Genomic DNA, 12,939 nt, shown 5'->3' on the forward strand with positions numbered 1-12,939 from the left:
AAAATTTCAACATTTTATTCACAATCAGTTGTACAAACATTCATTAAAAAAAAACAAAGAATGCAGTTGCAAATTCGGGTTGTAGTTTGATATCATTAGATGTGATTGAGTGTTCTGTAGAGCAGATTGGAAAGGCAATGTGTCTCAATGTATCAGTGTCGTATCAGTGTCTCTACAAAAGCATGTTCCGCATTTGATTTCTCAGTTTAAAATGCAGGCGTGAAGCTGATTGCTTATGGATTTGATTCCTTTTCCTTTTCCCGTCCCCATGGTCAGCTTCTCCCCTCCCGTCAGATACCTCTGTACTCACGGCGACAGTAGCTGGAGAACAACGGCTCGGCTGGGATCCCGCGCCTGATGGAAAAAGAAAGAGGATGTTTTTATAAAGTATCATGAAACTCTAACAGGTGTTAGTTAGATGATGATACGGCATTTGGAGAGTGGAGACTGATTTAGAAACAAATGACTAGTTTAAAAAGAGGCGGCAGATACTTACTCCACCATCCGACAGCGGTGCATGGACAGTCTGTTGAAGGCATCATTGATGTCCGTCACGTTCTTGGCGCTCCACAGCCGCTCGGCCACTGCACTGGCACGAGGCCTGGGAGTGATAGACAAGAGAAAATCAATCTGACATGTGATGTGAAGGTTCAAGGTACATTATTTCTCTGATAAGAGTTAATTAAAGGTTATACAAAGACGATATTCACACCAACAAGATGTGGCAATACAAATGTATACCCAGCTACCAAAACAAAGAAAAGAAAAAGCATTGATTACAACAATCCAAACTTTTCAGTAACAGAGTCCTGTGACCTTCGATCACCAAGAATAGTGATTTGAGCACATGTCAGTGTTTCCTGTGATGCTGTAAAGAGACCTGTTGTCATGTGGGGACAAAGATAATGAAAGGTAGATTACTTTTTTTACTTGAGAAACATTTGTCTGAAATCTAAAATTTCTATTTGTTTTGGCCTTTTATTTAAAATCTAAAATGTCAAAAGTGTCTTGTAATCAATGAAGGGGTCCCAACCCTGGTTTTGGAACCAAAGGGGGGAGTTGGGACTTCACACCCTGCTCAGGGCACCGTTTCTCCACTACATCTTAATGGTTGTTGGCCGCTGCAGTATTGTTTAAAATCTCACACATTTGAAAGGAAGCACACGAGCCATACCAGAGTCTGGGTGTGAGGTTGGTGGCGTCCACATATTCTCCCCACAAGCAAGCTTCTCCACCAATCACAAGTTTCTTCTGCGCCTCGGTTCCTGTTTTCAAAATGTAACATTTGATGAGATCAGGCAGCACAACCAACGTTCAGAGAAACTAAAAACTCCACTCGATTAGAAAGAAAAAAAAAATACCATGCTTAATTTAACTGAATTACAATGGTGTGTTGATTTATTGGCATGCTTTCCCTCTGTTCATTCAACAGGCTTACACGTATTTGCACAAGAGTGACAACTGTAAGACATTTCAGATCTGTCTAGAGTTAAACAGTAACAGAGCAATAAAACAATCGTATGACTGAGGCAAACTCCAAAAAACGAAAAAGTCTTGCTGAACAGATCATGCAGACACACACCGTTGAAATCCTGGGGGTCAGCCTTGTAAGCGGCCGACCAGTCCTGTCCGTAGGAGATACGGTTCAGGTACCAGGGAGTGGACAGCAGGGTCTGGTACCCTGATGACGTAACATGTGCCATCTCTTCCTGGTATTGCTGCTGCGTCCCTTTCCAAACGTGGATTAGTGTGTCTGGTTTCAGCTACACAGCACACATACATGCATGTATTAGTATTGGCGAGATGAACACAAATTGGAAGGAAGGAGGCACGAGGACGGAAATGTCCCAAGGCCTTTTACTTCTGCTTGGTCATTTTGCAGAACACGCTCTGCTTGATGACATTTAGAGGAAGAATCTGGAAAGAGGTTACGTCCAGCTTTCGCCTTGGTCCGTTTACATGGAGGACCAAACCCGACTTATTTTGCCTTATGATTGTCATGGGTTCAAGTCCCCCACCCACACAGGGGAAATGTGAACATCCTCGCCATACCACATTGTTTGCTCATTAACTTCTCGCTTCATTTGAGCCTTCAGTGTATTGGACTATTGTTTGAAATACACCCGGCTTGGTCCTCCACTGTGGTGAACTACCTCGGCCCATGAACAGACACAATCTGAAACCATCAACCACACTGCCCCAGGTTCACTGCAGGTCCGTCTCTGACTTTCTATCCTTGTCCAACCTGTGCAACATTGTAAGCCTGTTGAAATCCAGATATTTCCTAAATCAAAAGGGCTGATTTGACATGACATACAAAAAAAAAAAAAAAAAAAGAAAACTGACCGTTGAAGTTGAGTGGCTCAGCCTTGTAGTACTTCTGCCAGTCCTGTGCGTAGCTAATATAATCTAAGTACCATGGGGCGGAGAGGATGGTTTGGTATCCTGCTGTTGTCACCTTGCTCATCTCCTCGTTAGACCCGCTGCCGATCCACACATGCACTACTGTATCTGGCTTTAGCTGGAATTGTTACAGTCCATACTGTTCTTAGGTTACATACTCCAAGAGTCGTTGGTACTCGTTAAAAAGGTTAAAAAAGAAATAGTTCAACATTTGGGGAAATATGTTCACTCGTTCACACTACAAGCCTTAGTGCTCAATTCAGATTTTCTCTATTTAATGCAGCTGGTGACATCATCTTTTAAAATGTAGCCAGTATCAGAGTCCAATGTGAACTGGCCATGTGAGCATTTAGGGTTTCATTTGGAAGTTATTGTGCAGTGGAAGCAGATGAGGAGGAGGAGAAGAATGAAGAGAAGGAAAGCTGAAAGTTTAATTATGTCTTTTTGGCTGCTACTTCAGTACAGAGGTGTGTGTGGGATTGTGACGTGAATGGCTTCAATGAAACAGATATCATCCAAACTTTCAGGATGTCGGAGGCTACTTTTAACTACACCGGTCAGCGCCTCTCCACAAGATCCGCTCGCCGCCTTCGCTTGCACGTAATTAAGTGGAGTGACGTAAAAGTCGTACTGAGTTACGATACGGGTCACACGGCTGTTCAGACTGAGGTCGCGTTTCAAAGACATCTGATCTATATCTGATTTGGAACCACATATGAAAGTGGCCCAAATCTGACTTGAACAGATCAGATTCCATGTGATTTGTGCTGTTCGCACTGTCTCAGACAGTCAGATCTGGTGCCGTGTTCCATTATACCTCGGAGCTCGGCCCTAGGAATGACGTCGCACCCGAAAAACCAGAGCTGATAGGGTTCCAGTTGCACAGGAAAAATGTTTACGTTAGCCAGGAAGCCATTGTAAGAAAAAACGGTTTTGGTAATTGGACAGTATGTGTACGACACATTTAATGACAGTAGTGCTAATAAAGCGTAAAGACTTTAGCTTTCACTACTGTTGATTCACAGAGATGGGTTCCTCCTGAGCTCCTTCCTACCTGAGTAAGTTATAAGCTGTTTATATGCGGTTTCTTTAGTTGAGCACAGCGATTGTGTGTGTCAGTGCAGAGAGGGAGAGAGGATGGATATAGGAGAGAAAGAGCAGGAAGAACAAGTTTAGAAAGGGTAACTAGTAGTTGTTAGTAACCAACTGAAGGTCTTCTCAAAAAAAGGTTTATTGAAATCTGCTGTTCATTCTGATCAATTATTACTGTACAATAGATATCACCACTAATTTAATTGGGTTGCTTCTGAAGGTAACACTGTGTGAAACATTGAATACTTTTGCATTACATTGATTCCATCTTTAATTTTCTTACAAACAGATTTTGTGGTGTCAAACTCATGTTTCATACTAGTAATTCATTAGAACTATTTATATTACGAATTAAATTATTATTTTTAGAAAAATATTAATGCATTAATGCAAGACACGGGGCTGTGCCCCCCTAAAGGTCCCTGATCCTAGAATCACCGCTGACATAACGTATAAATTCCACTGTGGAAATCTCTTGACATCTATTTTCACGTGAGTGGCACCGCTTTTTCATTCTAGTCATTTATTTAGCTTTTTCCATTTTTGCATCTGTCATATGTTAGAAACATCATCACGAGCCCACCAGTGTAGGTTTTGTCGATTGGATAATGAGCTCATTTTAGACTTTTGTTACCTTTGGACAGAGTCACAATTGCTGTTTAGGTCCTCTATTAGCCTTTGCAATTTTTTTTTCAGCCTGCTGACTCGGCGTCATTTTAGTGTTCAGACACGAGTGGTAGATCTTTGTATCCAACTTTTGGCAAGAAAGTAAACCGTTTCCCAAAATGTCAAACTATTCTAACACAGGATAAAATACGCAATACACAAATAACCCCCCAAAAAATGTTGATTAAATACTTTTGCTCATACATCTTAGCTGTGTCTCAATTCAAGGGATGCATTCTCCATTTGAAGACTGATTGCGCGACATCAGCATGACTTCGCTGTCTCCTGTTTCAAAGGCTCCTTAATACGTGGCTGACAAATCCATTCCCGAGCAACAAAGTATTCAACGGCTGAATCCTTCTCAGGCCAACCTATTCCAGGATTAATTGAGGCAAGTTACGAAGCTAAAAAGCTAGCTTTAACGTGGGCAGCCAGGCTACGTGTTCAAAGTAACAGTAGACCACACGTCTTATTTTGGTTTGGCCTTTTCTTCGCTTGTACTCCTCTAAGAACTAGCCTTTGTAGGACTTCAGGAAGCAGCCCCTGGATTAGGACACAGCTCTGTTTGTTTTTACATGGAAATACTCTTTTTGATATAGAATTACACACAACTTGTCTTTTACCTTAACCCCATTGTCAAAGACCTCCTGCCAGATCATGTAGCCCTTTTTGGTAGTGGTGACGATATCCAAGAGTCTGTCAGATAAAACAAGGGGGAAAAAAGGAAAAGGGAATAAGGAATAAAACCTGGAGCACAAGCAGTTTACATATGTACAAATGAGAAACACACTTCTGGATGTAGAATGACTCCAGTTTCCTGTAGTCTTGTCCGAAGCCTTGCTGATTCATGAACTTCGTAATGTCCGGGTTGGACTTCCTGCAGGGCAAAGGACAAACACCAAACATCAACCAGCATTAACGGCTGTCGAGTCTCGAATGCGGAGACGTTTCCAATATTGTGTCTCACCAGCAGCTGAAGTCCACCTCATCCCCCCCGAGGTGAACGTAGGCATCGGGGAACACAGAGCTTATCTCCGTGAAGAACTGCTTCATGAAGTCATACGTAGTGTTCAGGATGGGGTTCACCGGCCCGAAGCTTCCGGAGGGTTTAGAGCCAGAGTAACAGGGTGTGAGCAGATCGGCTTGGCCTAACGGGAAGGATGGAGACTGAATTCATTTCTTCATGTTCTTCAAACTTTTATTAAATGATACATACAAAAAAGGGGGGGGAAGGGGGCTGACTAAAAAAAAAACTCACCTTTGCCCCATGACTGTGTGTGTCCTGGGGTATCAAACTCTGGGATGACGCGAATGCCTCTCAGGCGGGCGAACTCAATCACCATCTTCACATCAGCAGGTGTATACACGTGAGTGTATGGGTGGTAAGCTCCCTGTGAACAGTTTAGCGAATGAGCTTCTTATTCATACAGTGTCCTACTATTAAAAACAATTACAACAACTAGTCTCACTGACCTGCTGGCTCAGCTGTGGGAAGGTTCGGCTCAGGTAAGGGAAGGATGGATCATCCACAATGTGCCAGTGGAAAACATTAAACTTGTTCATCGCCATCGTTTCCTGTATGAATGAACACAGAAACAGTGTGTTGATGTATTGACATAATAGATCAAATTTAAAATGAGGGGAAAAAAAGAAAATATGCGGCTCTCCCTGACGCACCAGGTTAGCCAAGATGACTTTGACGGGCAGGAAGTGCCGAGAGCTGTCCAGCAAGATGCCTCTGTGTGCGAATCTGGGGAAGTCACTGATTGCTGTGGAATTGATGCTTTTCTGAAAACACAGGGTGAATGGAGTTAAAACCAGGCTCATGTACGTACAGCACAGCCGAGCGAGTTTGAATGTCAAATGCCAGTTAGATTGCAGTCATGTTGTCACTTACGGCTCCAGATTCATCTTCATACAACAACTGGCTGAAAGTTTCCAGACCTTAAAAACACATGAGAAACACAAACTGTAATTTTAATTTATAAGCAGCGAGTTTGCACCACATTGTCACAAAACACATAAGTCCACAGAGTCCAAGTTTTATCACCACACCAGCATATTCTCATTATCATGGAGGCTATGTTTTGGTCTGCATTTGATTGTTTATCTGTCCGTCTATTAGTTAGCAGGATCACGCAAAACTTAATAGATGGATTTGCCACTAAAATTGGAAGGATGTGGTTCGAGTCAGGAAAGAACACATTCAATTTTTGGAGCGGATCCAGATCAGGGGGCCGATCCCAAAAAGTATTTCCCCCTTTCTTTAATATTGTAAGACGGGGCATTCTTTAACATTTTCGTTGATTTCTCAGTAAATAATTCATGGTTCTTGGTGAAAATAGTGTGGAATTTGTTGCTGATCCATATAAAAAAAACAAAAAACAGGATCTATTGAGTTGTTATATGATTGCATTGTTATCATCAATTCTTGTGTCATGATAGTATTGTAGCGTAAATCTGATATTGTGACAAGTGAGTTATATTTGAATCGTATCATTAATGAATTAACTTTCTTTTTGAGAGATACATGATAGGATCAACACCACTCTTGGGTTTTTACATTAAATATGATACAATGGGTACATACTAGGTGATAATTAGTGAGCTTTAGTGGTGCTGATTGACACAGAGCCCGGCTTTATGATATATTAAGTCAGTAGAAAAAAAAACAAATTACTGCATATCAGTACAAAATATTGTATCCAATTATAAAGAAGGAAAATAATTGCCGTGTAGTGGTTGAATAACAAAAAGAAGAGGTCTTACCATGCAGGGCTCCCCAGACCGTCGGTGCTTTCAGGATAGCAAATGGCTGATCCACAGACAGCTCATCTGTGGACACAACACAGTTATACATTGCATGCATATTTTCAGTCCAAGCTCGGCAGGTGGTCATTGTGGCACTAAAGTCACGGTCTTAAGGGGGGGGGGCTTTAAACGTTCGTCCTAGATTTACCGTGCTAATCCTCGTATTTGCTGTCCAGGTTATCTCCAAATCTACTGGCAAACGGCATATACCCTTTCTCTGGTTGTAAGATGCAGTTTGAAGAATCAAGTAGATGCTCCGATACCATGACATCATCCAACATAATGTAGAAAAGACATGCTTCAGAAAAAGTTAATAATGTTCTTGAAATAGTAAAGGAAAAAGTACACATGGCCACTGAGTGTTGTTATTTATATAAAATTACAAATTAATACTTGCATCAATGTGTAAGTAACACTATTGGCTGAGGTGATACTACACTTAACTTTGCCTCTACTTGAGATGTATGTAATTTATTTATTTTAAGTCTGAGGGGTTGAGATACCTGCAGCTAAAACTAAAGCAGCCTAATACCTCAGACTTGTATGAGATCCTCCTTCAAGAAGGTTATAATGAAATGCAACAATAAGAAATGTGTTTCAACAGCAAGTGGACACTGGATCCTCACAGAAGATTATTGTATTAGACGAGGTTGTATTTAGCCAGTTCTACTTAATAAACTGTCCACTGAGGGCTGGGTCTTTCTGTAAAACGTAACTCAACGTAGTCCAGTGGAACTCCGGAGAATGTTCGTACAATTTGGTCGAGACGAACAACGTAGAAATCAATGTTCCAGTGAGGGGGTGGGCAGCGGGCGGCGGCAGGGTGCAACATATACATTCTGCTGTGGACATGACAATGTTTTTGTTTACAACACAGTGTCTGTCGCGTGTAAGAAATGTCGCCAACGCACCCAATCGCTCATAGTAAATCCTCGGGAGGTTCTTCCGGTGTTTTCTCACATGGGCTCATTCGAACATTATCCAGAGTTCCAAGAAACTCGGGATACAACCAGAGCCTCTCACTCAAAATGTGCCTTCTCAGATACTAAGGCTCAGCACATAGATGCAGTGTATGAGTCTGTGTGAATAGGTGATAGTGTGCTGTAAAGCGCTTTGAGTGGCCATCAGGACTAGAAAAGCTCTATATGTGAATACAGACCATATCATTTTTCGGCGTTCAGTATCTCTAAAGCAGCTTTAGAGATAAGTATTAAGTCTCAGGAAATGGAAAAAAACTTAAGTCAAACACGAGCACTCGAACTTTGTACTTGCTTGCACCACTGTTATGAAATATGAGTTCAATGAGGAAGAGAATGAGACTCACATGACTCGTCCGACGTGACACTGGGGTAACCGTCACAGTCGGAGTCAGTGGAGGTGATCCACACCTGCAGCTCGGTCAGCTCGGAGCGGCCGGGTCTCCTGCTTCTGCCCTGCCCCTGCCTCTTAGAGCTGCCAAACATGTACTCGTAGTACCTGTGGACAAAAGGCACAGAGGTGAGAGACGTCGATCATCAGGTGGCGACGTTTTCTCCTCTGGACGCGGAGGAACACAGCCTGCACACGACCGGTCCGTCCCTCCTCTCACCTCCTGTACGCGTCCTGCAGGAGGCTGCAGCTCGCGCCGGCGGACGAGTCTTTGGCGTCGACAAATCTGAAGCTGGAGCCGATTAACTTGAGTGGAACCTGCGAGATCTGCACTTTCTGCGGCAGAGGCCACAGGGAGCCGGACTCCGAAGCCTGGACGACGGGCTGGTCCTCCTCCAGGAGGAGGTTGTCCTGGAGCCCTGAACAGACGCAGAGGAGCAGCCCCAGCGCAGCGAGCTTCAGGGAGGCGCTCATGTTGATGGACGGCGGCGGAATCACGAGATCTGGTCACACAGAAACATTTTGTCAGAGGGGAGGCAGGGCGGGACTTGAAGCGGAAGTCAGTTCCGCGCAAACATTTAAAGGTGAAGTGTGTAAAACTGCAAAAACTCACTTCCCCCTCCCCTACTGGCGAGAGGGGAGCTACGGCGGACCTCATGTGTCAAAACGCCGGACGAGCGCACCGAGCTGTTTCCTCTCCAGTGACGAGGAGGAGTCTATAGGTTGACTCAATCAGCTGTACTGAGGGGAAGAGAGAAGATGAGGAACCAAAAGCTGTAAAAAAAAATATATATATATATATATATAACATTCATGCAGTATTTAAATGTGTCTCTATTCATTGTTCCATCCATTGCAGCAGGAAACAATACATCTTAAGTTTGCTTTATTTAGATAGATTGATTGATTGACAGATACTTCTGTCAATCGATCCAGAGGGAAATTTAGCTATTGATTATTTGATTTGACTGATCAGTTCCCCCCCCACCTATTTATTGATTCTCCACATATAATAGACTAGTTTGACAATATTGTAGACACACCATTTTCCCTTGAACCCCCCCCCCCACACCCACTACAATATCAGTACATTAATAATAAACTAATAATAAAAAGAAAAGAACAAAAAGAAAATAATAATGACAATCCGAAGCACATAATCAGACACGAATACGTTACTACTGACAGTACACATTAGTGATAAAAAAACAAACAAAAAAGAAAGTTTCTGCTTCTTAATATAATATGTTAATATATCCACACCAACGACTCTCTTTATATCATTTGTCAATCATCATCTGGATCCATTAGACTACTAACAACACTATATTCAAAATAGGAAATGATAGGGCTCCATACTTCTCACACTTTTACTACCAAGAATATTATAACCATACACGTGCTGAACATGAACCTCACATAGATTAATCGCTTAATTTCAACATCTTCAAAATAATAATTGTAAAATGGGACTAGGGATTTCTTTTTCTTGCCTGCTTGAGGGATGTAGGACTATCTTTATTTCTCTCAGATATATTTATATATCTATCATATATATATATATATGTATATGAAGCTATATACATTTTAGAAGTTAAAATCATGTTATTCTGATTTAATGTGTTTTCACAGAACTCAAAGAGTTCAATTTTTAGCTGTTGTATCTATAATATGCCTGTTATTCTTCTGAAGTTCATGACATTGTTAATTTATTTGTGTTTAGAGTTTCAAGAGCAGATTCTTACTCGTGCTAATTATCATTATATTATTTTTGTAGCCTTTTAACTTAATAAAAACAAAACAAAATGAATAAAAAATGTAAATTGAATGTTGCAGTTACAGTAGATCAACAGTTTTCTGATCAAAACATAAGTAGAAAGGCTCCCAGTGATGAGCCATTTTTTCCACTAGGTGTCTCTCACATCACATATATGAACCATTTGCAATTTTTCTTCACACCCAAACACACTTCTCTCCGGATCAGTGTGCTGCATTATCCTAAACATGAAGCTGCAGTAAGTGTGTAATGTTGTCTTCATAAACAGTTGATGGGAAAAGAAAGCAAATGCAAGTTTATAATAACCACTCATGCACTGGACATAAAAACAAACATTGACATTTTCTCAAGGTTCTGCTAAAGAGTTGATATTATCAACAAGGTCTGCAGATGTGACTCACACAAGATATCCAGGAAGGAAATTGAACTCATCATTCCCAACTACCCCAACCAAACACGGCAATGTGTTAATAATCACATTGGACTTACACTGTGTCTGTGGCATTAAGTGGTAGGTTGGCTCTTACTTGGTCAAATACTTTTTACAACTACAATTTACAACAACCGTTTCATAATTTCAATGTGCCTCTTAAAAGCAGTAATTAAGAACATTTTGCTAAGTACTGTATTCAAGTTATTCACACTTTACTTGAGTATGTCCTGATTTAAATGTTGCGTAAAAACATCATACAGCTTAAAAAACATGAAACCAGTGTTTCCCGACATGTTTGGCTTGTGACCCTTCACACAAAAATCACTCTAGTTGGCCTTCCTCCAATATTTGCCACAAATTCTTGCCAATCAATAATATTAAATCTAAAGCTGATAACAATTAAGTAAAAATAATAATAGTAATGCTAACTTCATACTATACTTAACGCATTAACAAAGTGTTTAATTTTTCTTGCGTACTTATTGATGTGTTCCCAGAGTAAGTAAATAACCTTTTACAATGATACTTAAAATTCATTTGAATAGTGAAGTACATTGGCATATGACTTCACTTTGATAACCAAGGTCTAGTGGCAGGTAATACGTTATTTTTTTTCTAAAAACAAAACTTAGAACCTTATAACTAATCATTAAACCACACTGAAAAGTCTAATATACATATTCTTTGTTTTTTTTCTGTTATATTCTCTGTTGTATTTCCTGCTTGAATAAATTCACAAAACACAGTCCGATCGGAGAATTCTTATTCTATTTCTCTCACAAAGAAATTCCACCACGAAACTTGGCGACGAGGATGGGATTGGACGCGTGATCTGGACACCGAGGCAAGGACAGAAGGGCCCACTTGGAACATCTAACTCCTCCCAACGGGTGAGAAGCTGTAATCCAGCAGAGCCTGGATAGCTGATCCAATCCAAGGGGTCTTGTACTGTTGTATGCAACATTAACAAGCGTAGTGTCGTACTAGGAAAGAAACCCATTAGGACAAAGAACTCGAGATGGGTTGAGGCCTGTGTAAAAAAAAGACGAGTGCTAACAGCGCAACCCTAATTCTGCCACATTTATTGAAACAAATGAATGAAACCAAATGAATGAAACCAAATGAAATGAGTGTCAAGTTAAAATGTGACTACCACAAAGAGGAAGTTGTAGTAAAAGACAATTTAAACAGTTAAAGGACAAATTGGACAAGAGAGAGACAAAGCTACGACAGCGGATTGAACAAAGAGGAAGAAGAAGACACAGTGGATGGTCGTAATGCACCTTGACGTTGGTTGCCACCCGCCAATAAACCGAACGAAGAGGAAGAAGACATTTTAAATGGTCATCACTTTTTCAAAGGGCTGTTTGAGGGTTACGACTTGGTTTTAGGGTTAGAGTTAGAGTTACGTTTAGGTTAGGGTAAGGATACAGAAAGGGTTAGGCAATTAGTTTTGATGGTTATGAGTGTCCTCACAAAGATGTAAGTACAAGAATGTGTGTATGTGTATGGGGCAAAAACAAGTAACCCAAATCAACGTATTTTAAGGTGAAGACATGTTCTAAGGTTAGGCTACGTTTAGGTTCAGGACAGGTTAAGGAAAGGGTATGTGTGTGTAAGCAGAAAATATGGACATGGTTAGGTTAAGGTTTGGTTTTGGTAAAGATTGAGTTTAGGTTAAAATAGGGTACGTTTGATAGTTAGGCAAGTAGTACATTTTGTTAGGGTTAGGTTTAGGTTCAGGTTAGCTTTAGATAAAGGTTAGGGTAAGTGTAAGTGATAGGCAAGTGTAACTGTGGTTGGGGTAAGGTTAAGGTCAGGTTTAGGTCAAGGGTAGGTTTGAATTCCTAGGGGGTTAGGGGTTAGGTAAGTCGTAACTATGGTTAGGTTTTGAGTAAAGCCTAATTCATTCTTCTGCATCGAAGCTACGTATACGCACAGGGCCTACGCCATTGTGAGCATTCATAGTTGTGCATAGGTCTGTGTGCGTCGCTCTGCAATTACACCACTGAAACGCTAGTGGCTGTAGAGTTTCTATACTTTCCGGTCCGCTTATTTACAAATTCTCTGGCATCTCTGTTTACTTTGGAACCATGGCGAGTGTTACTTTTTCTTAAAGAACTGCAACAAAGGAAAGAAAAACGTCGGAGGAGATGGCAGCGGAGCAGGAGATTTTCGGAAATACTGTCTGCTGGAAATGCGATGCCAACAAGTGGACCAATCACAGCTCTTGCAGTCTGCGTCGCCTCGGCATGTGGGTACATCTTTGGTGAGGTGCAAGTCAGGGTATGGCATAGGGTACACGTCGAAGCTTAAGCTACGCCGGAGCTACGGGCGTAGATTCGATGCAGAAGTACCAATTGGGCTTCAGGAAATGAACGCAGGTCAA

The 12,939-nt window shown here is 41.3% G+C and overlaps 1 protein-coding gene across 2 annotated transcripts; it reads right to left on the bottom strand.

Annotated features, from left to right (window-relative positions):
* Window positions 1-3: 3 nt before the first annotated feature.
* Window positions 4-8,918, bottom strand: hexb (hexosaminidase B (beta polypeptide)). Of its 2 annotated transcripts, none has more exons than XM_034601820.1 (14): window positions 8,561-8,918; window positions 8,297-8,448; window positions 6,931-6,996; window positions 6,059-6,105; window positions 5,839-5,949; window positions 5,635-5,736; window positions 5,420-5,552; window positions 5,129-5,309; window positions 4,952-5,038; window positions 4,785-4,857; window positions 1,583-1,763; window positions 1,175-1,265; window positions 497-601; window positions 4-354 (listed from the first exon to the last, which is right to left on the bottom strand). In XM_034601820.1, exons 1-14 carry the CDS (start codon window positions 8,812-8,814, stop codon window positions 291-293), a joined length of 1,647 nt encoding a protein of 548 aa, XP_034457711.1. In that variant the 5' UTR covers window positions 8,815-8,918; the 3' UTR covers window positions 4-290. The 2 variants fall into 2 exon arrangements, with proteins under 2 accessions (XP_034457711.1, XP_034457712.1); XM_034601821.1 differs by lacking the exon at window positions 1,583-1,763 and adding an exon at window positions 2,347-2,521 and having other exon boundaries at window positions 8,561-8,911.
* Between the last annotated feature and the right edge of the window lie 4,021 nt (window positions 8,919-12,939).

The sequence above is a fragment of the Hippoglossus hippoglossus genome, chromosome 12, assembly GCF_009819705.1.
Source record: "Hippoglossus hippoglossus isolate fHipHip1 chromosome 12, fHipHip1.pri, whole genome shotgun sequence".
NCBI lineage: Eukaryota > Metazoa > Chordata > Actinopteri > Pleuronectiformes > Pleuronectidae > Hippoglossus > Hippoglossus hippoglossus.